This window comes from Rhinopithecus bieti, unplaced genomic scaffold (genome assembly GCF_001698545.2).
Source record: "Rhinopithecus bieti isolate Rb0 unplaced genomic scaffold, ASM169854v2 scaffold_30846, whole genome shotgun sequence".
Lineage (NCBI taxonomy): Eukaryota > Metazoa > Chordata > Mammalia > Primates > Cercopithecidae > Rhinopithecus > Rhinopithecus bieti.
In genome coordinates this window covers 2,127,165-2,154,837 of record NW_016814438.1, presented here as the reverse complement: position 1 = coordinate 2,154,837, position 27,673 = coordinate 2,127,165, and the positions used below count along the sequence as shown (strand labels likewise).

The 27,673-nt window shown below is 37.8% G+C and overlaps 1 protein-coding gene across 1 annotated transcript in view; it reads left to right on the top strand.

The window, feature by feature from the left end:
• DLG2 (discs large MAGUK scaffold protein 2) overlaps positions 1–27,673 on the top strand; it is a 2,095,027-nt gene that overhangs the window by 21,118 nt on the left and 2,046,236 nt on the right. The window contains exon 2 of the mRNA XM_017850879.1: positions 13,100–13,231. Within this exon, the coding sequence (XP_017706368.1) occupies positions 13,100–13,231 (132 nt within the window). The remainder of the gene's footprint in view (positions 1–13,099; positions 13,232–27,673) is intronic.

Here is a 27,673-nt window from a genome sequence, read left to right as displayed (position 1 = left end):
CTACTTAAGCCTCAGCAATGGCGGGTGCCCCTCCCCCAGCCTTGCTGCTGCTTTGCAGTTAGATCGCAGACTGCTGTGCTAGCAATGAGGGAGGCTTTGTGGGCATGGGACCCTCCCAGCCTGGTGTGGGATATAATCTCCTGGTGTGCCATTTGCTAAGACCCTTGGTAAAGTGCAGTATTAGGGTGGGAGTTATCCGATTTTCCAGGTGTTGTGTGTCTCTGTTACCCTGGCTAGGAAAAGGGATTCCCTTCCCCCTTGTGCTTCCCAGGTGAGGCAATGCCTCGCTCTGCTTCAGCTCTCACTAGTCGGGCTGTACCAGATGACCAGCACTGATTGTCTGGCACTCCCCAGTGAGATGAACCCAGTACCTCAGTTGAAAATGCAAAAATCACCAGTTGTCTGTGTCGCTTGCACTGGGAGCTAGAGACTGGAGCTGTTCCTATTTGGCCATCTTGCTCCAGGAACAAGTGTTCCCATTCTACTAGATGAGTATTTGCCCTCTGGGTCTCCTTGATTAGAGTATAGAGTGGTCTGGCCACCTCACTGTCTCCGGGGATCCATAGTTGGCAAAAGCCAGTGATTCCAAGGAACCCTACAACTGTTTTAATGTCTTAGGGTGAGGATAAGCCAGTATAGGTTGTATTCATTCCTGGCTGAGGGCCCTGGTCCCTCTGGCTAAGATTAGGCCTAGATATTCGACCTGCTGTAGGCAAAGCTGCGCCTTTTGCCTAGACGCCTTGTACCCTTGATGAGCTAGAAAGTTCAAGAGATCTAGAGTAGCCTGCTGGCTTGAGACTTCCGAACTGGTAGCCAAAAGTAAATCATCCACATACTGAAGGACCAGAGTGCCTGGACTTGAGAAGTGGTCTAGATCTTGGGCCAGTGCCTGACCAAACAGGTGAGGGCTATCCCTAAACCCTTGGGACAAGACCGTCCATGTAAGTTGGGACGTGTGGTTTGTGGGATCCTCAAAGGCAAAGAGAAACTGGGAGTCAGAGTGCAGGGGAATACAGAAGAAGGCATTCTTGAGGTCCAGAACAGTGAACCATTCTGCTTCCTCTCACATTTGAGAGAGCAGGGTATAGGGGTTGGGTACAACTGGATATAGAGAAATTACTGCCTCATTGATGAGTCTAAGATCTTGCACTAGTCTCCACTGACCATTCGGTTTTTGTACTCCTAGAATTCGGGTGTTGCAGGGACTGCTGCATTTCCTTACTAAACCTTGAACTTTTAAATGTTTAACAATATCCTGTAATCCTTTATGAGCTTCAGGCCTTAAGGGATATTGCCTTTGTTAAGGAAAAGTGGTGGGATCTTTTAGCCTGATTTGGACTGAGTGGGCATTTTTGCCCTTTCAAATTATCCTTCCAATGCCCAGACTTCAGGGTTGATTCCCTCCTCAAGTAGGGGATGATAAATGAGTAACTTGTTCCCCATACTCATGTAGATAGTAGCTCCAGCTTTGGCTAATATATCCCTCCCTAATAAGGGTATAGGACTTTCAGGCATAACAGGAAAGGCATGTGAAAACAGTAAAGTCTCCCAATTACAACTGAGGAGATGGGAGAAATACCTGGTTACAGGCTGTCCCAGGATTCCTCAGATGATAACGGACCTTGAGGACGGTCATCCAGGACAGGAGATTAACACTGAGAAGGCCGCACCAGTGTCCAGGAGGAAGTCAATTTCCTGGCCCTCAATGGTTAAACGTACCCGGGGCTCAGGGAGCGTGATGACATGATTTGGCGCTTGCCTTGGGCACTCTCAGTCTTGTTGTTGGATCAACTCGTTGGGGGCTTCTGACCCAGAGAACCTCTGCACTCTGGGGCAGTGCACCCTCCAGTGATTGCCTCAGCATAGCAGACATGGATGAGGGGGCAGCTTGTTTCTCATTGGACAACCTTTTTTAAAGTTTCCTTGTAAACCATTGGACAACCTTTTTTAAAGTTTCCTTGTAAACCACACTGATAACAAGCCCTACTGGGTGATTGGCCTGCTCCATTTTCTGACCTCTCTGAACCACCAAGGTTTGTTTGTCTGAAGGCCATGACTAAGGCTGTGGCCTTTCTCTGATCTACTTTTCCTTTTGGGCCTATTCCTCTTGGTCCCTATTATAGAACACTGAAGTTGCCAGGTTTAATAATGCCTCCAGATTTTGTTCAGGGCCCATGGCTTGCTTTTGGAGCTTTTTCCTGATATCTGCAGCTGACTGGGTAATAAACTTATCTTTTAGAATCAATTGACCCTCTAGTGAGTCGAGTGATAGGGGAGTATATTTTCTTAAGGCCTCCTGTAGCTTCTCGAGGAAGGCAGAAGGATTTTCTTCCTTTCCCTGAGTTGTGGTGGACATAATTGAATAATTCGTGGGTTTTTTCCCTAATTCTTCTTAGTCCTTCTAGAACACAGGTCAACAGATGTTACAACTCCAGTCCCCATGATCTGAGTCAAGGTTCCAGTGGAGATCCATACTGGGACCAGTAGGGAATTTGTCCCTTTCCTCAGCTTTCATTCTATCATTTACTTGACTAAGATACCAGGTTCTCCAAACTCTCAGGCTGCAGCTAAAGCCACATTCTTTTCATTAAAGGCCAGGTTTTGTTCTAACAATAACATGACATCTCTCCAAGTGAGATAGAAGGTTTTCCCTAGACCCTGTAGGACATCTGTGTACCTATCAGGATCATCTGAAAACTTCCCCAGGTCTGCCCTGATCTGTTTTAAATCAGAGAGGGAGAAAGGGACATGTACCTGGGTTGGGCCAAATTCCCTTCCCCCTACAGCTTGAAGGGGACATAACTGATAGCCCAGGGGTTTTTGTGGTCCTTTGGAGATTTCTTTGCTTATTTCCTTCTGGGCTGGGGAGATCAGAGGAGGCTTATCATTAATAGGAAGGGGAGCTGTAGGGAGGCTAGGATATGGGGGTAAGCTGAAAGTTCCTCCTGTGGGATGTAAATTGCAAGCTTTGCATAGTTGTGTATTCTCCTTCAATGAAAACAAAGCTTGGACCTAAGGTATTTCACGCCATTTGCCTTCCATCTTACAGTAAAGGTCAAGCTGCAGGATAGTATTGTAATTTATACTTCCCTTGGGTGGCCATTTTTCCCCATCAGAGAGAGAATATTGGGGCCAGGCTGGAGTGCAGAAAAAAATGAGCCACCTCTTTTTCAGGGTTTGTGGGTCAAATTGGTCCCAATGGCTTAGGACGCATTTCAAGGGTGAGCCTGTTGATGCCTGAGTGTTTCCCATCTGAAGGACAAAACCGCCCACGGTTTTGGTTTGTTTCTCTGCCTGCCCAAGAACCCACAACAGTCCCTAGACGGTGCCGATCAGCATAGTTGCACTCACCATTGCAGCAGCAGAAACACTAGTTTTACTCCTAGACCACAAGGAGGACTGAGGAAGGTCGGATTTAGTGGCCCTTACTGATACATTCTTGAAAACCTGCACCCTTGCCTGTCCTCTTAGACCACAAATAGGACTGAGAAAAAATGGATTTATTGGCCCTTACCAATGCATTCTTGAAAACCTGTTAGAGTCCTAAGCATTCTTCTGTTAGTATTGGGACTTTACCCCTGTCGTATAAAGATATTATGCCCCAAAAATGAAGTGGAGGGCCATACCCTGAAGGAGGGGAGGAATCTCCAGAGTTGGAAGACTGTTGCCTTTTTTCCTCACTTATATGAATAGGAAGGATACAATTTCTGAAGCTCCCCATATCCTAGCTTCAGGAATAGCTTTTTTAAGGCCTGCTTGTCTGAGGAGGGATTCTAAAATTCCAGATAGTCTCCCCTACGATGGGGCTTTAGGCAAAAATTATGTCTTTCTAATTGGTGAGCCCAGGTTCAAAAGAAGGTAACAGAGTCCCGGAGTTTATACTAGAAATCATTCTTATTTACTTATTTCCTTATTATACTAGGAATCATTCCTAGAAAATCATTCTTTTCTAGGAGAAACTAGAAAAGCACCAGAGAGAGTGAGTGGTTTTTATAAGCAGGACTAGCCTCAGAGAAGAGAGGCAAGAGGAAGTTTGTCTGGCAGGTGTTATGACCCAGGGGGCAAGGGTCGGGGTAGATGGGCAAGCCTTGCTTGGGCGACATGCCTTTGAGAGTTCCGCTCATGGCTGCAGGGTCAATAAACTTGTCATTGGGACCCCAGAGCTGAATGGCTTTCCTCTCTGTCAACCCTTGGCTCAGCCCAGTAGTACAGGAAAAACAGAAGCTGGTGCCAGGCAAACCAATGCTCCCAACTCCGAAGAGTTGGGGGTTGTTAGAGAGTCCTTTCCCAGAAAGCCTGATACCGTGTCTTTAGTCCAGCAGCTGTGCTAGTCACTTTTAACTGGCCAACAGGTGCCTGGTATTTAGCCCCCGAATTCTAAGGAAAAAGAAGACAGAATAGCAAGTGAAAGGGGTCTGATGGTACTCACTGCTTGGCGATAGGTGATAGTCTCACTGCCTGGTGATAGGCGATGGTCCCTTCATGGTCACCAAAATGTGTCCAGAATTGGTGGGTTCTTTGTCTCGCTGACTTCAAGAATGAAGCCGCGGACCCTCGCGGTGAGTGTTACAGTTCTTAAAGATGGTGTGTCTGGAGTTTGTTCCTTCTGATGTTCAGACATGTCTGGAGTTTCTTCCTTCTGGTGGGTTCATGGTCTCACTGACTTCAGGAGTGAAGCTGCAGACCTTCGCGGTGAGTGTTACAGCTCTTAAAGGCAGTGTGTCCAGAGTTGTTCGTTCCTCCTGGTGGGTTTGTGGTCTCGCTGACTTCAGGAGTGAAGCTGCAGATCTTCGTGCTGAGTGTTACAACTCATAAAGGTGGTGTGGGCCGGGCACGGTGGCTCAAGCCTGTAATCCCAGCACTTTGGGAGGCCGAGACGGGCAGATCACGAGGTCAGGAGATTGAGACCATCCTGGTCTACACGGTGAAACCCCGTCTCTACTAAAAAATACAAAAAAACTAGCTGGGCGAGATGGCGGGCGCCTGTAGTCCCAGCTACTCGGGAGGCTGAGGCAGGAGAATGGTGTAAACCCGGGATGCGGAGCTTGCAGTGAGCTGAGATCTGGCCACTGCACTCCAGCCTGGGCGACAGAGCGAGACTCCGTCTCAAAAAAAAAAAAAAAAAAAAAAAAAAAGGTGGTGTGGACCAAAGAGTGAGCAGCAGCAAGATATATTGCAAAGAGCAAAAGAACAAAGCTTCTACAGTATGGAAGGGGACCTGAGTGGGTTGGGTTGCTGCTGCTGGCTCAGGGGGCCTGCTTTTATTCCCTTATTTGGCTCCACCCACATTCTGCTGATTGGTCCATTTTATAGAGAGCTGCTTATTCCATTTTACAGAGTGCTGATTGGTCTGTTTTACAGAGTGCTGATTCGTCTGTTTTTACTGGGTGCTGATTGGTGCTTTACAAACTTTTAGCTAGACACAGAGCACTGATTGGTGCATTTACAATCCTTTAGCTAGACACAGAGCGCTGATTGGTGCATTTACAATCCTTTGGTTAGACAGAAAAGTTCTCCAAGTCTCCACCCGATGCAGAAGCCCAGCCAGCTTCACCTCTCACTTTCATTTTCTAGTCGTAATGTCTATAAGTAATGATAAAAATGTGATCATTCAATTTTGAAAATATATATATTTAAAATATGAAAAAAGTCTAATTGTTATTGCTTGTTTTAATGGATACATATCATACTATTCTTAATCTTTCTAAATCTAAAAAATGGTCATGTTCTCCTTCAGTTAAAAATCTTCCATGGCTTGTCATTCTACCCTTGGGTATAGGGCCAAACTTGTTAACATTGTACGTATGGCATCAACCTAATTCTCTGCTCCCATGGTACCTGGTACTTTATGATACCTTTTTTTTTTTTTTTTTTTTTTTTGAGATAGAGTCTCTGTCTGTCAGCCAGGGTGGAGTGCAGTGGTACGATCTCAGCTCACTGCAACCTTCGCCTCCCTCAGCCTCCCAAGTAGCTGGGATTACAGTCGCCCACTACCATGCCCAGCTAATTTTTGTATTTTTAGTAGAGACAGGGTTTCACCATGTTGGTCAGGCTGGTCTCGAACTCCTGACCTCAGATGATCCGCCCACCTTGGCCTCCTGAAGTGCTGGTATTACAGGCGTAGGCCACCACTCCCGGCCATGATAGCATTCTTATGCTCTGTTTTAATCTTTCACTTTGTTGAAATTTTATAGTTAATTATCTTTATTTTGAGACTAAAATCTCTGTGAGGGTAGACTATTGCCTGTTTTGTTCAGTACTGTGTTCCCAGTGTCTGGACTGTAGTAAGATAGTCAATAAATACTTGATTAATGGCTGAAATAACCTTTTCCTCTCTCTACCAGACTTATAAAGGTAGGACCATTTTTATTTATATGTTACAAATACAAATTCAAATTAAAAGAATAAATGTGAAAATTTGTGATTCAACATTTAACCCTAGATTCTAAAATTCAGTGATACGATTTTTGTCTGATTGGTCAAGTTTTATTTTATTTTTTCCACAAAAATATGCTCAACTCCATTTCTGGAGGATTAAGGGTGGTATTGTGGAGAGAGCACTATACTTGGAATCAAAAGCTTTTGGATTAAGCTCCAAATCTGTTATTTAGTAGCTCTGTGATTTGGACAAGCCACTCTGAATTTCAGTTTCATGTAAAATAGGTATGACTTCTCAGTGGTGAGAATCAGATAAGATAATGCATTTAAAAGTTCTTTTTAAACTGTAAATATGTTAAATAGATTTATGTAAAATAATTTCATTATTCTAAATGCTTTACTTTCCAAGATTTGTCCATTAAATTCGCCTTTTCTCTATTATACTTTGATATGTGTTTTCCTAATGATACCACTGTATGTTCTGTAATTCTTCATTTTTTAAGCCATGGCAAATGATTTTATGTATCATCCTTTTCTTTTCTCTAAAAGTTCATTTGTTAGCACTATTGCCAATTACTGTTTCAAACTTAAATTACCTGTCCCAAATTATTTATAACTTTCTGGTGATGCTATTCTTAAAACACATACAATAGAATTGAACCTTAATTAACAGACACATGATTACCTACAGTTCTAATTATGTAACATTCACTATCCCTTGGTTGCATATTTCATGCAAAATTTCTTATTTTAAAAGTGATTCTCCCTGCCCCCGCATTTCCTCCTGTGCCTGTAATCCAAATTTAGTTGTTGTTGTTGTTGTTGTTGTTTTTTGTAGACTCAGGAGTCATATGAAGGTAGAGTTTAATGAAGAAAACAGGAGAATTGAGGCAATTTAGGTGAAAAATTCTCCACTTGGTTATTGAACATCAATTAAAATATGAATCTTGACTTGTTTGAATAATTATCTCAACTTTTCACTGTATTCAATTTATGGAGATTAGGTTAGGGATTTTTAATTTGTATGAAAAGATCCTTGCTGTTTGTTTTATTTGTTTAATTTGTCCTTTTTAGATTATTTTCAAACTTTCATTAACCAGAAATAAGGATTTGAGTACAGAGTTGAAGGGCATAATAGAATTGACTCCAGGTGATGATCGTTCTCAATAATCAAAAGAAGCATAAAAGGGCAGCCACGATTCCAGCCCTAGATGCTGGTGTGTGAAAGCCTAACTTGTCTAATGGAGACTTGATTATATACGACCTTTTAAAAATATTTTAGTGTTTTGTTTTATGTGTCAAATTTTTATCCTACAGAGATGAGAGGCATAGTAAGCTCTGCTGGTTTAGAAAACGTCTAGCTGTTTTGAATCAGTAGAGTATTTTCTGAATAAATACATGCTAAATGAGTGAAATTCCCCTTACTTACCTAATTATATTTGTAGATGTGTTTGGGGAATATTGTTAATACATTTTGAGAATTGCTCTTCATTTTGCTTGTTTACTTAGAGACAGGGTATTTTATTTATTTATTTATCTATTTACTTATATCTTTATTTATTTATTTAGAGACAGGGTCTCACTCTGTAGCCCAGGCTGGAGTGCAGTAGTAGCAGGATCGTGGCCCACTGAAGCCTTGAACTCCTGGGCTTAAATGATCCTCCCATCTCAGCCTTCTGAGTAGCTGGGAGTGCAGACATGCACCACCACACCTGGCTAATTTTAAAATTTTGTTGTAGAGAAAGGGTTTTGCTGTGTTGCCCAGGCTGGTCTCAAACTCCTGGCCTCAAGCAATCCTTCCACCTCGGCCACCCGAAGTGCTGGAATTATAGGCGTGAGCCACCATGCCTGGCCAAGAATTGCCCTTTAGAAGAATAAACGACTAAAGTAATACCTACAACAATGCCACAGAAGCTAAAAAAAAAAAAAAAAAAAAGGCTTTAGTTATAATTGTATTAAAAAAAGAGAAAAGAAAAAGGTGCTCAGCACTTAGTAGGTTTTCCAAAAAACATCAGCAGACTTTAATGAGGAAATGAAAAAGACTAAAGCTTTGGGCACTAGAGGTAATCACATGATTAGAGACCACAGATACATATAAGTAGAGAGGGAGGTATAGTATAGTTATTGTATTGTTGATCACCTACAATGGTAAGTAATGTAACTATTTATATTTGTAAATAGTGGGTAGGGATGGGTTAGAAAGTGAGCCACTGTTATTTCAGGGAAACTGCTGATTGTTTAATTATTGACAAAATGAGGATTAAAATATTTGTCCTTGATTCAGAGTTGTTGAAAACATTATGCAAGTAAAGTGTGAAATCATTTTTAAAAATTAAAGTTTATGCAAATATATTAGCATATATTTATATCACCATTCTTTGTTAACATAAATTGGGGTGAGCTCTCTGTTCATCCACATTTATTTCTATATTTCTAACCTTACTAGATAGAAGAGAGGTAGTTACACAGTGTCCTCCTCCATCTCTTATTGCCCAATTGAAATTCTCATTTCTTTCAAGGGGATAAGCTTGAAGTTTGCTATGTTATATAGGAGTATTATGGAAGGCCTTACTGCTAAGATGATATATAAGCAGAGATATAACAGAAGTGAAGGAGCAAGCTTTATGGATACCTCAGAGAAGAGTGTTATAGGCAGAATCACAAGTATAGAGGCCATGATTTGGAGAGTTCTTGGTATGTTTGAGCTGAGATACTGTGGTTGGAGTAGATTGAGCAAGAGGAGAGGTCTAAGAGCTGAAGTCAGAGAGGTGAGCCTTTGCTCTGAGTGGGATGGGGAGATACTTGAGGGTTTGAGTTGAGGAATGACATAATCTAGTTGATGACTTGAAAGGATATTTTTGGCTATTGTGTTTAGAAAAGACTGTAGGCCAGCCTGGGCAACATAGTGAGACCTCATCCCTACAAAAAAATCAAAAATCAAAAAATGATTTGGGAGGATCACTTGAGCCTGGGAAGTTGATGCTGAAATGCACAGTGATTGCACCACTGCACTCCCATCTGGGTGACAGAGAGAGACCCTGCTTAAAAAAACAAAACAAAACAAAACAAAACAAAACAAAACAAACAAACAAAAAAACAAAGAAAAAAGAAAAAAAAAGGAGAAAAGACTATAGGAGGGCAAAGGTGACAGCATGTAAACTAGTAGAACGTTATTGCAGTAATGTAGGGGATAGATGATGATGGGTTGTGCCAGGGTGGTGGCACTGGAGGTAGGGAGAAGTGATGGGGTTCTGCATATAATTTGATGTTGGAGCCCGTAGGATTTACTGATGGATAGATGTAGAGAATTAGAGAAAAGAACGAATGCTGACTTCAGGAATTTGGGCCTGAATAATTAGAAGGATGAAAGATGGAGATACATTGGAGGAGAAGCAGATTGAGGGTAGGTGGATAAGATCTGGAGTTCAGTTTTGACAAGTGAAGTTTGAGATGCTTATTAGACATCCAAATGGAAACATTGAGCATTCAGTTGGATATGAGTCTGGAATTCAGGGGAAAGTTGTGAGCTACAGATATAAATTTGGAAGTCTTGAGGTGCTGATAATATTTAAAGCTAGGGAATTAGGTAAGATTATCAAGGAGACTGGGTAAGATTACCCAGTGAGTAAGATTAAAGAAAGAAAGTCTTACCATGTTTAGAGGTACCCTAAACATCCTAAACCCTCATTGAGAAATTAGGGGAAACTAATAAATGTGATTGAGAAAGGGCATCCATCAAGTAGGAGGACAATCTGGGAGAGAGTGCTGCCTTGGAAATAATGGTGTGCTGGAGATGGCTCATATCAGCTTGCAAGAGCTTATCATTAAATTCTCAGCAAATTTGCAAGAAAATACAGCCATTTAAAAAATGTTGAGGCCGGCACGGTGGCTCAGACTTGTAATCCCAGCACTTTGGGAGGCTGAGTCAAGTGGATTACAAGGCCAAGAGATCAAGACCATCCTGACCAACGTGGTGAAACTCTGTCTGTGCTAAAAATACACAAATTAGCTGGGCGTGGTGGCATGCACTTGTAGTCCCAGCTACTCAGGAGGCTGAAGCAGGAGAATTGCTTGAACCTGGGGGTGGAGGTTTCAGTGAGCCGAGATCACACCACTGCACTCCAACCTGGGCAACAGAGCGAGACTCCATCTCAAAAAAAAAAAAAGTTAAATGCAACCATTTAAAAATTATGCATGAACTGTGGGCCAGGGAGGCATGATGGCTCATGCCTGTAATCCCAGCCCTTTGGGAGGTCAAGGCAGAAGGATTGCTTGAGGTCACGAGTTCAAGACTAACTTGGGCAATGTAGGGAAACCCCATCTCTAATAAAAATAATTACGCATAAACTTACATAAATTATATTAAAAAGTAATAAAGACTCAACAGTCATCAATTCTTAATTATTTTTCATTTTGATACCATCTCTGCTCTTGAGTTATTTACATTGATTGTATCTTTGCGGTAGATAAGCTACATAATGGTTTGCTGCTGTGCATCTGTTTCCCAGATCCGTGTTCAGAGACATCATGTTGGTAGCTTGAAATTGGCCATGGTGGGAATATTTAGACTTTGGAAATTGCAAATGCTGCAAATTTGAGTTTGATTTATTGTTTTGCTGATAAGAAAGTGATAAAGTAAATGTTAATAATTTAAGCACAAGTTAAAAGCATTTTGTGTCATTGCTGTTACTTTGAGATTAGTACAGAAATTGAGGAAATATTTGTCCACGATTCAAAAATTATTATCGATTCAGCAAACAAATAACATAATTGATAGAGTGAGGTTTTCACAAAAACTATCTTTGTTGTTTTATTTTCATTTTATTAATTAACATGGCAACATAAACCACATTTATGTTGGAACTATTCATTCATCAGTTACAACCCTAAGTTGGCTATGAATATAATAATTTGGTAAAAACCAATAAAAATATCATTGATAATCAACTGACTAATGGAATTTACAATTAAAGATTGTATATCTTGTTATTATTTGTAGACTGGTTGCTATACATCCTTGTGTTAGTAAAATTATAACAAACTCATGTGCGTGTAGGTGCACATGTTTTCTTTTTTATCTGAACTAGTTTTTAAATATTTACCAGCACACCTCTGTGTGGAAACCTAGTGAAAAAAGTTGTTTTCAAGAGTGTAACAATATCAAATGATGCTTATGGGCCAAATGAGATGATTGATAATTGACCACTGCATTTAGTAATGATGGGATGATTGAGTGGAAAAGAAAACAATTGATAATGGAAAAATTTCCTTGAGTAAGCAAGAGAGGATAGATTCCAGTGCTCAAGTAGAGGAGTTGACGTTAGAAACACAAATTCTTTATTCATAGTAATAAGGGAAGGCAGACTCTGTGGGTACAGTTACAGGTAAGTCAGTAGATGTTATGTTAGGAGCTTGTGGAATCTGCCTTCTGATTTTCCATGTAATAGGAAGTAATACCATCAGCTGAGAATGGCCATGAGGAAGAAGAGTTGGAAGGTTCAAGAGAAAGGAGGAAATATAAAATATAAGCTATTGTTATTATAATTGGTATTTAGGCTTTTTTTTGAAAGTGGTAGATTGGAAGGGAAGGAAGGCTTTTAAAATTCAAAGACAATTATCACCTAAACACAAAGGTTGTATAACTCTAGTGACTTTTTCAAGGATGTTTTGTCTTGTGAAGGATGAAGACGTTATGCAAGAAGTCATAAAATAATAGGATATGGATTAAGACTGCCAACAAATTCATATAGGAAAAATGGTTTAGAAGAAGAGGAGATAGTGATTAATTTTAACCATCAGAGATGGCTTTATGGAAGAGAGAACATTTGAGTTAGATCTAATTGAAGAGAAAGTAGGTGTTCAGTTGACTTACTTGATTATTTTCTGTGTGCTAGGGATTGTGCATATATTGTCTCATTTAATCGTAATACCTGTGAGGAAACTGAAGCTCAGAGAGGTTAAGGAACTTGTTAAAGGTCACACACAGCTAGTAAGTAACAGCTGGATCATACCCAGATTTACCTGACAAGAACCCCTTTTCAAGATAGCACACTGATTCTAGGGGGTATATACAGTGGTATAGGGGAAGATATACCAGCACAGGGAACAGTAGGAGAAAAGGAAAGTACAGAGGTGAGAAAAAGTAGAGAGAGAGAGAGAGAAAAAGAGAGAGGTGGGATAGAGAGAAAGTATGCACATGTGTGCGTGTGTGTATGTATGTGGGTGTCTGTGCATACATGTGTATAGAGAAAAATGGAAGGGAAAAGTGAGTAATCCAGTATGACTTAGGCACTGTATGCGTGTTTGGAGAGTGTGGACTATATATGGGAAATAAGGCTGAAAATATTTGATCATGGGAGGGAGGCCTCAAAGTTCATGTTAAGGAAGTTGGATATTATTTTGCAGGAAGTCATTAATTTTAAGATAAGTGTCTCTGACAAGAGAGAATTATATCTAACTTGAACATTGTGGCCAGGAGTGAATTCTTTGTTTTGTTTTACAGTTAGAGGTTCTTTTGGAAGACAGAACTATAGAAATAAAACTGGATTGTTGAAATTGGCCATTGAGTATAATTATTAATTTCATATGGTAGTTTATAGAAATTATGATTTATTAAGTTATTTCATGTCATTAAGTTAGGAACACAATTATAGAATAGTTTAATGTTAGCTTTCTATTTTTCTAAGACCATAAGACATAATAATAATATCATGCTTTTCAGATACTGACCGAGCTTTATCATTACTGGAAGAATACTGCAAAAAATTAAGGAGACCAGAGGAGCAGCTGTTGAAAAATGCAGTTAAAAAGGTGATGGGTATCTTTAAGAGCAGCTTATTCCAAGCTTTGCTAGGTATGTATTATGATAATTATTAATCATTTTAATCGTCAGAATTGGGCTTGATAGTTTGAATAATGTGATCAAGGAACCTGATGTTAACCAAGTTTCAAACTGGGATAATTTTCTTTAATACAGGAATGGAAGAATTGTTTTATTTTTTTTTGCTGTTTTCCTTTTCTTATATAAGGTTAACCTAGAAAGGAATTGTTTGAAAATATAAATAAAAAGAGGTTATTGAAAGATATAAACATTGAAAGAATGTTTTGTATGGGAAGAAAAATTTACACAGAAGAAAACCCTGAGTAGTTTGTTATAAAACATTGAGGACAAATATGCTAGAGAAGGAAGTTGTCTTCCTCCAGAGAAGGAATTGTGTAACATAACAATGATGGTTCACATTCTACTCAGAATCAAAGCTGTACTTTTACTCTCTTCTTAAAACAAAAATAAAAACATCTTTTCATCTTTCTTGCTTGTCTTAGGAAAGTTTATGATCCAGAATTGAAAAGTTTATTGATGAAAATCTCAATGCTTTGGAATTCTTACCAATTTGTCATGAAGCTTACCATATAATGTTTAATCTTATGTTTATTCTCCTATTTGTTAAAGATTGTAAAGAACATTAAGGATATGGTTTATTTATATATGTTTTTATACATACATCTCTTATATTTATGGAAATAGCTTTTAATTCTTTTTTCATATTTTAGGAAGTAAAATAAAATTAGCAAAATATGTAAATAAACAAATACTTTCCCCCAAAAAACAACCAACTAACGAAACAATGAAAAACCCACTAAATTATATAATATGTTTTACTGGATTTAAATGAATAACTGATTTTAAATAATTTTAAAGAAATAACTGAGTCTGCTAGATATTTTCATTGCTTTTTCATGCTGGTTATTATTGATATAAAATCCCAAAATAGGAACTTAAAAGGCTTAATTATGAAAATACTTTGTTTTTCTTATAAATATATGTACTTTTTGATAAAAACTCCAACTTTATAGTTTGAATGTAATTTTAAAAGTTATTCAATTTTGAAAATTTGAAAATCAGTCTACTGAATCAAAATAGAAGTATAAAGCTTTATAGGATTATTTTGCCTGTGGATTAACTTTTAAAACTATTTTATTGTGGCTAGCAAGAATTAATGACACAACTGTAATCATCTTAGCTGGTATTAAATAAAACAATTCTAAATGGAGTCTTACAGAATTTGAATAAACCTTATATTCATTGAAGATAATATTTTGAGAACATTTTAAACATCAAATTTTCAACTAAATGAATAGTGTTATTTATTAATAGTTGATAATTAGTAAAAGGTCATTAACTAAGTGGCAGTCTATCTTAACAGATTTGTATGATGTGCTTACTTAAGACTGGCTAAGTCTTTTGAGAGTTTGAATTTTTGAGAACTTGATTTAGAAAGGGTATTGTTGGATACTTTAGATAACTCTACTATATTTTTAATACTATAATCATTTGATAATGTAACACCATTACCTAGGGAATACAAAGACAAATGAGTGACAAAGAATTGTATTTTGCCATTATTTTAAGTGAATGATAAATATCTTGGCTTAAAGCCAATAGTGTAGTTTGAATTTCTCTAGTAAAATTAGAGGCAACAATAATCTGTAAAAAGCTGTTATGTAAGTAATCCCAGTGCCCAGCTTTGAATGGATAGATTTACTTCAGCTGGTCTTTAGAAGTCATTTTAGGATAAACCAGAGTGCAAACAATAGAGCAACATTATACAGCAAAACATAATTTTCTATTGAATTAAATGTGGGCACCTACGTACTGATCAGTAATCTGTTATTATTGAATGTTTGAGTAGTCTCACTGTGCTTTTTCTTTAAGGACACAAAAGAAGAAAAGCCATGTAGACTTGACTTGTGCATCCTAGAGAAGATGTATATCTTTGTAAAGGATAGGTAGGGAGTCATTGAAATATAGGGCATTGTTATGGTCTATAATTTGCATTCTGTTTGAACCAACTCCGCCACCCCACCCTACCCTTTTTTTTTCCTGTTACAAGTAATGGAAGATAGTGGTTTCACCCATTGTTCTGGCCAATACATAGCCAACACATTGAAATAGTACCTGTGTGACTCTCATTAGCTGTAGAAATAGAAGGGATAATAATGTAGAAAACACAAATGGATAATAAAATACTATTACTGCAGAACTTGCTGTAATATTTACGTGTGACAAGGAAACCAGTCCCTCTCTCTACAGATGAAAATCATCACTCTATTTTATTTTATTTTTTTAATTTATTTTTGAGATGGAGTCTCGCTCTGTCGCCCAGGCTGGAGTGCAGTGGCACGATCTCGGCTCACTGCAGCCTCTGCGTCCCGGGTTCAAGCAATTCTCCTTCCTCAGCCTCCCAAGTAGCTGGGACTACAGGTGCGTGCTGCACCTGGCTAATTTTTTTGTATTTTTAGAAGAGAGGGGGTTTCACCATGCTGACCAGGATGGTCTTGATTTCCTGACCTCATGATCCACTCACCTGGGCCTCCCAAAGTGCTGGGATTACATGCATGAACCAAATGCGCCTGGCCTTTATTTTTCAATTCTTAGTAGAGATAGGGTCTCTCTATGTTTCCCAGGCTGGTCTTGAACTCGTGGGCTCAAGTGATCCTCCCATCTCAACCTCCCAAAGTATTTGGATTACAGGCTTGAGCCACTGCCCCCAGCTGAAAAGCATCACCATAAAATGAATAATGTCTTCCTTTTGTGGTCCTTCATCATATGCTTAAAAAAATACTAGCATGTTTTAGATGGTATATTCTTTGAGGAATTCTGTGTACATAACTGTCACTGGTATTACAGTGTGTAAAAGAATTTTATAAATGAGTTCTGTGATAACATAACTTTGATTATAAAAGTAACATTCATTAATTTTGATATTTTAAAATAAAGTAAAATCATATAAAATTCAATGGTTAGATACATTGCTTTTATGGTAAGTAACAAGATACCTGATAAGCATGGAGAATGATGAACTCTTTGATCAACTTTCTTCCTCCTTTCTTCTAGAGTCCCTGTATTATTTGTTTTGATTTTTTATTTGCCAGTAACTGAGAGTGGAAAAAATCACTTTACGTTTTTGAAAGACAGTAGTTGGTGTTCATTAGTGTACCCATACCAAATGCAAAAGATAAAAAAAACCTGAAACAGCAATATGCTAGATGCTGCACGTTTAGATGCTAGGCTTAGAGTGACATCTTGTGGTAATACTAAGGAAACATTTATCCAAATGAATAAAGTTTTAAGATGATTATACCATCAACACTTTCCAGAATTTGAAAATAAGGGAATTGGAATTCATAATATTTTATGATTAATTTATGTGTCTTTGTTTAGAATAGCTAAATAAGATAATAATAATCAGTGTTCATTAATGTACCAAAACAAAACAAACCTAAAATGGCAATATGCTAGAAGTGCTTGCACATTTAGATGGAACTGGAATTCCGTGATATTTTACAAATTAATTTAGAATATGTAAATTTCTTTTATTTAGAATATATAAAACATTAAGATTTTCAAGCCACTTTTATTAGGTTATTTATTCTTCAGTTCTTCAGTTAGATGATAAAGAAGCAAGATGAATTATTATTATTATTATTATTATTATTATTATTATTTTGAGACAGAGTCTCACTCTGTCGCCCAGGCTGGAGTACAGTGGTGCGATATTGGCTCACTGAAAATTCTGCCTCCTGGGTTCAAGCGATTTTCCTGCCTCAGCCTCCTGAGTAGCTGGGATTACAGGTGCACACCACCACTCCTGGCTGCTTTTCTTATTTTTAGTAGAGATGGGGTGTCACCATGTTGGTCATGCTGGTCTCAAACTCCTGACTTCGTGATCTGCCTGCCTTGGCTTCCCAAAGTGCTGGGATTACAGACGTGCACCACCACGCCTGGCTTTGAATCATTTTTTAAAATTATTTTTGTAATTCTAAATTGACTTTTAATTTTAAAGAACTATATTACCACCATACTTGTTTTGAAGACTTTAAATAAATAATATTATGGGTTAGTTAAATTTTAGATATGTAACACAAATGTTCTTTGTAACTTATTGAAAATTATGTGTTATTCTTTAGTCTTATAAAGTATGGAAATAACTATAGATATATTTCACAGATTTCAACCCTTCTAAAATCATATTAGGCTTGTTTATCTAACTTATTGCCTTATATTTCTTCCCATTGTGTGAGGGGGAATTTTTGGGAGAGGAATTAGAGGGAAATTAGAGGAGAACAAGCCGTAAATGATACTTTTAAAAAACTCTACCAGTGGCAAAATCTTAGAAAAGGGCTTATCTTATTTTATGGAGGCTGTTAAACCTTACATGTTAGACTTTGTGCTAGAATAGAGTACATTTCATTTCCATAAATCTTAACAGAGAACCTTGTGGATTTTTGAGATTACTAGCAATAGGGGTGATACAGCAGATGTATTACATACTGGGATTTATAATCTCTTTGTTGAAGCCTTCTAACACATTCCTACTTGCTGGCAGCTGTAACTAACCCTTTCATTGTGTCTCATAGCATTTTGTTCATATTACTAAAAAGCATTTACCACATTGCCTTATGGTAAATTGAATATACTTCTGCCCCTTTCTATACCTTCATAATGTGGACCTTTAATAATTATAATAAACTTTTAATAAATTTTTATTCATTTATCAACACTTCTTTTAAAAATGCCAGTTATGTGTTGGACATTGTGCTATGCAATAGGGATACAACAGTAAGTTATAGAGGACAGTCCATACCCTCATGGACAAGTAGGGGAAAAGAGAAATTAAACACAGAATTAATTATTATTCAATTATAATGATGGTAAGGTTTATAAAAGAAATATGTATAAGAATTTGAGTAAAAAAAAAAACCCTACATATTTTCCTAATAGTAATTCTAATGTAATAATTTTATTTCAAAATAACATCTCTTTGAAAATATCATGGCTGTTTTGTTCTTAATTATTAATCATAATGTATATTTTTTGCCATCTGATCATAAGGAAGCGAAGGATTATTTAAATAGCAAGTGTGAAGGCCCTTACAGTTGTTGTGTGGATTTGGAGCAACTTGGCTGTATTTATTATTCTTTTAGTTTATTTATATCTTTTTTTGTTAACCCATTTAAAGATTAATGGTGGAACAACTGGGCTGTAATCTTCAAAAACAGAGGTTCTCAAGATGTGGTTCTTGGACCGCAGCACTAGTTGCCTGTGAACTTGGTTAGAATTGCAAATTCTTGGTTCTCACCCTAGACCTACTGACTGAATAAGAAACTCTGGAAGTAGGGCTCAGCAAATGGTACTTTACTAATCCTTCCAGGTGATTCTGAGGCATGTTAAAATTTGAGAACATATGTTCTAAATGGTTAGGTATTTGGCCATTCAAGGAAAGCAATATGTTAACAGTGTGTGAATATTATTACTAAACTTGGGAGAATATGACAGTGGCATTTTTTTCCTTCTTGTGTTTTATAGGATTTGATTTAATCTTTAACAACTATAATGAGCCATTATCATTCTGGGACATATCTTGAGTACTTTGTAATCCATAAACTCACAATTATCATTATGGCGTCCAATTTTCTTTTTAAAAATACGGTAGCATATCTTTTATTTTAATTTTCTCTTTATTCTCTCTCTCTCTTTCTCTCCTTCCTTTTCTTTCTTTTCTCTTTCTTTCTTTCTCTCCTTCCTTTTCTTTCTTTTCTCTTTCTTTGTCTCTTTCTCTTTCTTTTCTTTCTTTCTTTCTCTCTTTCTCTTTCTTTCTTTTTCTTTCTTTCTTTCTCCCTCCCTCCCTCACTTCCTCCCTCACTTCCTCTCTCTTCCTCTCTCTCTTTCTCTCTCTCCCTCTCTCTCTCCTTCCTTCCTTCCTTCCTTCCTTCCTTCCTTCCTTCCTTCCTTCTTTTCTTTCTTTTCTTTCTTTCTTTCGACAGTCTTGTCTGTTGCCCAGCCTGGGGTGCAGTGGTGCATTCTCAGCTCACTGCAACCTCCGCTTTCTGGGCTCAAGCAATCCTCCCACCTCAGCCTCCCTGGTACCTGGGACTATTGATGTGCACAATCATGCCTGGCTAATTTTTGTATTTTTTTGTGGAAAGGAGACTTCACCATGTTGCCCAGGCTGGTGTTGAACTCCTGGGCTCAAGTGATCCTCCCACCTTGGCATTCCAAAGTGCTGGGGTTACAGGCATGAGGCACCACACCCGGCCTTACAATAGAATATCTAAAACATTTAAGAGATTTTTTTTTCTCTTTGGATAATTAATGATAGTTTCTATTTATGTTACAAGATAGTTTCTACTTATGTTACAATAATTATTCTATGGATAGAATTCTATGTTACAATAAGTATCTCTATGGATAAAGCTACATTGATATGTTGTTACTGGCTCAAGTGAGAGAGGCATTTACTAGGTAATACTTGCTGGCACTCACAACCTCAAAGCATGTGCTTCAGGTGAAACAAACAAATTACATATTATGAATCTTTAAATGAAGTCTTGACTGTTCAAAACAGTGAATGTGAAATTCTTAGTTGCTAAGGTCTATTATGTTTCTACTTATTTTTTTTACAATACTTATTTAAATAAAAAGAGTACAAGTGTTTTAGTTAATACAGTTGAGTAATAATAGTTATCAAAGTATTTATGAAGTGTTTACCTATTTACATAGACTTATGCAGATGGATGCTATTAAGACCAAATGCCTACACTTAGGGAGCTTAAGGTCAATTAAGAAAGTAATATTTATGTACATGAAAAAAAGTACAACACATCATATAGTGGAGGACTAAATTTTGGGGGCTAGTCCAAAGTGGTGTAGGAGAAGCATGGGCTTACTGTACATTGGTGTTGCTAGGGAAGGTTTTATATAAAATATAAACTTCAGCTGAGCCTTGTCACTAATAGGATTTGCATTAGAAAAGAGAGTAGAGAAGGATGTTTTCACCATTCATTCACACATTCATTCATTCACAAGATATTTATTGAACACTTTGCCAAACACTATGATAGACACTGGGAAGACAAGCATTAAACAAAATTTCATAGATAGTTTATATACAAAGAAGAAGTAGAGTTTCTAGCTCTGTTGCCTAGGCTGGAGTGCAGTGACTTGATCTTTGGCTCACTGCAACCTCCACCTCCCATTCAAGCGATTCTTCTGCCTCTGCCTCCTGAGTAACTGGGACTCCAGGCATGTGCCACCACGCCTAGCTAATTTTTGTATATTTTTTAGTAGAGATGGGGTTTCACCATGTTGACCAGGCTGATCTTGAACTCCTGAGCTTGTGATTCACCCACCTCAGCCCCCCAAAGCGCTGGGATTACAGGCGTGAGTGACCGCGCCTGGCCGACAGCTTTCTTAAGGAAGTGACATTTTGAAGTGTTGGAAATTATACACATAGATATGTGTTCAAAGGAGAGTGAGGAAATGGATCTGCCTGGAACAGGGATTCAAAATGTCCTTGATATTTATGCTTTTAAAATGTCTTCTAAAGAGTTGTATAGGGCATCCTGTTAGACACAAGTCTCTTCCAAAGACTTGAAAAACATGAGTGGTGAGCATAAAATGTGGTTCAAACAATTGTTATAATTCCCTTTGTTAAACTGCCATATACTGAGTGTGATTAATTGTGTGTTTCATGTCAGGCAGGATCAAGTATTTCTTAAGTTAGATGCTTTGGGTTGGATGCCATCAAGAGGGTTGGATATTATTCTGGACTCTGACTCTGGACTTTTATATTTACTGTAAGATTTATGTCACCAGATGGCACCATTTAACTAAATTTATGTGCTTTAGATGAGTATAAGGCTGGTTGTTTCTAAATGAAGGATGCTATTATTTGTGCTGTAGCTAATACAGGAAAGAAATCATTTATTTTGAGGGCATATGAGACTTCCCTATATAGTGAGATAGTGAAACGGCAAAGCTTTTGTTGGGAGCGTGAAACGATCTCGTGATTTCTGTTAAGTACATAATAAATGAAAATGTGGTGATGATCACTGTAACTAATATGTGGTAGCTGACAAAAAAGCAATAGGCTTTCTCATCCAAATTTTCCTATAGCAAAAAAACTAGTATTATTATTGTTATAGCCTTGAATTTAACTTTTTGTTGTTGAACTACTTTCAGAGAATTTTATATATATATATGAATATAAAAAAATTCTAAAAGATTATTTTAGGAATAAGCTTTTCAAGATGTCTTGAAATAGCATAGTAATATCTAAAAAAATTGTCAATATAGATATGTTTTATGGAACTGTGGAACTAATAAAGTTAACAGAATGTGTTATAGACATTATTTCTTAGTATAAACATCCATCCCAAGGAAATGCGTATTTATTACTTGGTCAAAAACTTCTTAATATTTTCTACCTTTAAGCAGAATTAATCACGTCCTCTCTTATGTTTCTATGGTGTTTGTTTATATTTCTGACACACCACTTATTATATTGTACTATTGTTTATTGATTACATGTTGGTCTCCCTCAGCAGACTGTGAGCTTCTTGAATGCAGGGACCAGTCCTAATTCAGCCAAATCTGGTATGGGATGAACAGTTCTTCATTAAATTTCTTTCATTTGAAAAAATACATTTGATCTCCCACTATCAAAGAGACACCACATTAGGCTCTGGGGTTTTAGTGGTGAGAGAGATGTATACCTTATTTTCACGTAGCTCATTGTCTACTACATTAAGCAAATAAGATATTAAATAAGTATAATTGTGATGAGTCCTTTGAAATAAATGGTTATTTGGATTAAACAGATAAAATCATAAGAAGTTTCTTGAGCTGGTCAAATTCATATTATTATACTATATTAAAAAATGTTTAGATACTATGCAAAAGTAATTGTGATTTTTATAGTAATTTTGACTGGGAACAAACTCTCTTGAGCAGAATGTGGGGGCAAGCTGCAGAAAGGAGAGGAGGAATCATGGAGGACCATGTGGGCAGATGAGGAGGGGTGTGACCTGAAAGCCCTGCTTGCTTTCTCAGCTGGGAGACTTATAACCTGGGGCTAGGTCTGAGTCCCCTGTGCAGGCTGCTTGGAGACAAACTCAGTGGTGTTAGGTGGGAGTGAGATCAGCCTCACCAACTGGGTGAGAGCTGGGTGGGGCCTATGGCTACTGGCTTTCCCCCACTTTCCTGGTGACAGAGGCAGCCATAATCCCTTTTGGAATTTAACCCCATTGGCCCAAAAACCACCCCTCCCACCCCCCCACAGTGGCTGCAGCAAGCCCCACCCAAGGAGAGTCTGAGCTCAGATCTGCCTAACCCTGCCCTGACTTGATAGTATTTCTCTATATCCAGTAGTGGATCACGAAAGACATAAACTCTTGGGAGCTTTATGACCCTGCCCATTACTTGAGAAACCTGAATACTTATCTTGGTCAACCTAGGGCAAGCTTATATCCCCCCTCTTCTATCACAGCTGATGCTTTCTTGAAAGCACCACCTTCTGGCTGTAGTCTGACCAACTCAGGACATTGCAGCAACTCAATGATGGAATAACCCTGCCCCAAGGAAGAGGAAAACAACAGATAATTCCATATACCCTGCAACATCCTGGCTAACCAGTGGTCCTGAACCTGTCCACATGACAACTTCACTGCTAGCATAACCAGCATTTGAGAAAGCCAGCACACTAAACATATCTACAATCAAGGACTCTTACAGAGTCTATTTCACTCCCCTGCCACCTCCAACAGAGCAGGCGCTGGTATCCATGGCTGGGAGACCTGAAGATGGATCGTATCACAGGACTTTTTGCAGACATTTCCCAGCACCAGCTCGGAGCCTTGTAGCCCCATTGGGTGGCTAGACTCAGAAGAGCAATAACAGTCACTGCAGTCTGGCTCACAGGAAGCCTCATCCCTAGGGGAAGGGGGAGTGTACCACATCAAGGGACCACCCCATGGGGCAAAAGAATCTAAATAGCAGCGCTTGAGTTCCAGATTTTTCTGCTGAAATAGTCTACCCAAATGAGAAGGAATCAGAAAATATGACAAGATGAGGATTTACAACAACCCTAACAGACCACTCTAGCTCCTCAGCAATGGATTCAAATCAATAATTAAAAAAAAAATCTCTGAATTGCCAGATAAAGAATTTAGAAGGTTGATAATTAAGCTACTCAAGGAGATACCAGAGAAAGGGGAAAACCAACTTAAATAAATTTAAAAAACAATACAGGATATGGATGAAAAATACTCCAGAGAAATAGATATCATAAAGAAAAAACAATCACAACTTCTGGAAGTGAAAGACATGCTTAGAGAAATACAAAATGCACCAGAAAGTTTCAACAATAATATTGAACGAGTAGGAAAAAGAATGTCAGAGCTTGAAGACAAGGCTTTCGAAGTAACCTAATCCAACAAAGACAAAGAACAAAAATATGAACAAAGCCTCCAAGAAATTTGTGATTATATTCACCAAACCTAAGAATAATTGATATTCCTGAGAAAGACGAAAAATCTAAAAGTTTGGAAAGCGTAATCGAGGAAACCTTACCTGGCCTCACCAGAGATTTAAACATCCAAATTCAAGAAGCTCAAAAAACACCTGGTAAATTCATCACAAAAAGATCATCACCCAGTCACATAGTCATCAGGTTATATAAACTCAAGAACAAAGGAAAAAATCTCAAGAGCTGTGAGGCGAAAGCATCAGGTAACCTATAAAGGAAAACCTATCAGATTAATAGCAGGTTTCTCAGCAGAAACCCTATAAGCCAGAAGAGATTGGGGTCCTATCCTTAGCCTCCTCAAACACAGTAAATTTCAGCCAAGAATTTTGTATCCAGCAAAACTGAGCTTTATAAATGAAGGAGAGATAAGGTCATTTTTCAGACAAATTGTTGAGAGAATTCATCACTACCAAGTCAGCACCACAAGAAATGCTAAAAGGAGATCTAAATCCTGAAACAAAACCTTGAAATACACCAAAATAGAACCTCCTTAAAGCATAAATCTTACAGGGCCTATTAAACACTAACACAAAGAAAAACCCCAAGATGTTCAGGCAACAACTAGCATGATGAATAAAACAGTACCTCACATCTCAGTACTAATGTTGAATGTAAATGACCTAAATGCTCCACTTAAAAAGTACAGAATGGCAGAATGGATAAAAATCTACCCACCAAGTATCTGCTCTCTTCAAGAGACTCACCTAATGCATAAGAACTCACTTAAGGTAATGGCATGGAAAAAGATACCCTATGAAAATGGAAACCAAAAGTGAGCAGGAGTAGCTATTCTGATATCAGACAAAACAGACTTTAAAACAACAACAGTTGAAAAAGACCAAGACATTATGTAATGATAAAAAGATCCATCCAACAAGAAAATATCATAATCCTAAATATATATGCACCTAACACTGGAGCTCCCATATTTATAAAACAATTATTACTAGACCTAAGAAATGAGATAGATGGCAACACAATAATAGTGGGGGACTTTAATACTCCACCGACAACACTAGAGAAGTCATCAAGACAGAAAGTCAACAAGGAAATAATGGACTTAAACTATACCCAGAACAAATGAACTTAACAAATATTTACAGAACATTCTACCCCAAAACCACAGAATATACATTCTACTCATCAGCACATGGAACATTCTGCAAGATAGACCATAGGATAGGCCACAAAACAAGTATCAATATTAATTTAAGAAAATCAAAATTTTATCAAGTACCCTCTCAGACCACACTGAAATAAAACAGGAAATTAACTCCAAAAGGAACCCTCAAAACTATACAAATACATGGAAATTTAAGAATCTGCTCCTGAATAATCTTTGGGTCAACAATGAAATCAAGATGGAAATTAAAAAATTCTTTGAACTGAACAATAGTAGTGATACAGCTTATCAAAACCTCTGGGACACAGCAAAAGTAGTGCTAAGAGGAAAGTTCATAGCATTAAATGCTTACATCAAAAAGTCTGAAAAAGCATAAATAGGCAATCTAAGGTCACACCTGAAGGAACTAGAGAAACAAAGAAAAACCAACCCAAACCTAACAGAAAAAAGAAGTAACAAAGATCAGAGCAGAACTAAATGAAATCAAAACAAAAAAATACAAAAGATAAATGAAACAAAAAGCTGGTTATTTGAAAGATAAATAAAATTGATAGACTGTGAGACTAACCAAGAAAAGAGAGAAGATCTAAATGAACTCAATTATAAATGAAATGGGAGCTATTACAACTGATACCACAGAAACACAAAAGGTCATTCAAGACTATTATGAACACCATTTTGTGGACAAACTAGAAAATGTAGAGGAGATGGATAAATGCCAAGAAATATACAACCCTTCTAGATTAAATCAGGAATAAATAGAAACTCTGAACAGACCAATAACAAGTAGCGAGATTGAAAGGGTAATTAAAAAGTTACCAACAAAAAAAGTCCAGAACCAAATGGACTCACAGCTGAATTCTATCAGACATTCAAAGAATTGGTACCAGTCCTATTGACACTATTCCAAAAGATAGAGAAAGAGGGAATCCTCCTAAATCATTCTGTGAAGCCAGTATCACCCTAATACGAAAACCCAGAAAGTACATAACAACAACAAAAAAATTCCGACCAATATCCCTGATGAAAATAGATGCAAAAATCCTCAACAAAATACTAGCTAACAATATCCAAGAGCATATCAAATGGATCATACACCATAATCAAGTGGTTTTCATACCAGGGATACAGGGATGGTTTAATATCCGAAAGTCAATAAATATGATACAGGCTGGGTGTGGTGGCTCACGCCTGTAATCCCAGCACTTTGAGAGGCTGAGATGGGTAGATCACGAGGTCAAGAGTTCAAGACCAGCCTGATCAACATGGCGAAACCCTGTTGCTACAAAAAACATATACAAAAGATTAGCCAGGCATGGTGGTACACACCTGTAGTCCCAGCTACTCCAGAGGCTGAGGCAGGAGAATAGCTTGAACCTGGGAGGCGGAGGTTGCAGTGAGCCAAGATTATGCCACTGCACTCCAGCCTGGGAGACAGGCTGGACTCTGTCTTAGGACTCTGTCAAGACTCTGTCTTAGGAAAAAACAACAACAACAACAACTGTGATATATCACATAAACAGAATTAGAAACAAAAATCACATGATCATCTCAACAGATGGAGAAAAAGCATTTGACAAAATCCAGCACTCCTTTATGATTAAAACTCTCAGCAAAATCAGCACAGAAGGGACATACCTTAAGGTAATAAAAACTATGTATGACAAATCAACAGCAAACATTATACTGAATGAAGGAAAGTTGAAAACCCTCCCCTTGAGAACTAAAACAAGACAAGGATGCCCATTTCCACCACTTCTAGTCAACATAGTATTGGAAGTCCTACTCAGAGCAATCAGACAAGAGAAAAAAGAAAGGACATCCGAATTGGAATTTAAGTTAGGTAGGCCTTATGTAGACCAATGGAACAGAATAGAGAACCCAGAAATAAAGCCAAATACTTACAGTCAACTGATCTTCGACAAAGCAAACAACAACATAAAGTGGGGAAAGGACACCCTATTCAACAAATGATTCTGGGATAATTGGCAAGCCACATGCAGGAGAATGAAACTGGATCCTCATCTCTCATTGTATATAAAAATCAACTCAAGATGGATCAAAGACTTCAATCTAATACCTGAAACCATAAAATTCTAGAAGATGACATTGGAAAACCCTTCTAGACAGTGGCTTAGGCAAAGACCTCATGACCAAGAACCCAAAAGCAAATGCAACAAAACAAAGAAAATAGATGGAACTTAATTAAACTAAAAAGCTTCTGTACAGCAAAATAAATAATCAGCAGGGTAAACAGACAACCCACAGAATGGGAGAAAATCTTTGCAATCTATACACTCGACAAAAGACTAATATCCAGAATCTACAAGGAATGCAAACAAATCAGCAAGAAGAAAACAAGTAATCCCATCAAAAGGTGGGCTAAGGATATGAATAGATAATTCTCAAAAGAAGATATAGAAGAGACCAACAAACATATGAAAAAATGCTCAACATCAGTAATGATCAGGGAAATGCAAATCAAAACCACAATGAGATAGCACTTTACTACTGCAAGAATGGCCATATTTAAAAAATAACAGATGTTGGCATGGATATGTGAAAAGGTAACGGTTTTACACTGCTGGTGGGGATATAGACTAGTACAATCATTATGGAAAATAGTATGAAGATTCCTTAAAGAACTAAAAGTAGAACTACCATTTGATCCAGCAATCCCACTACTGGTTATCTACCCAGAGGAAAAGATGTCATTATATGAAAAAGACACTTGCACATGCATGTCTATAGCAGCACAATTTATTTATTTATTTATTTTTTCCATTATTTCTTTTTTTTTTTTTTT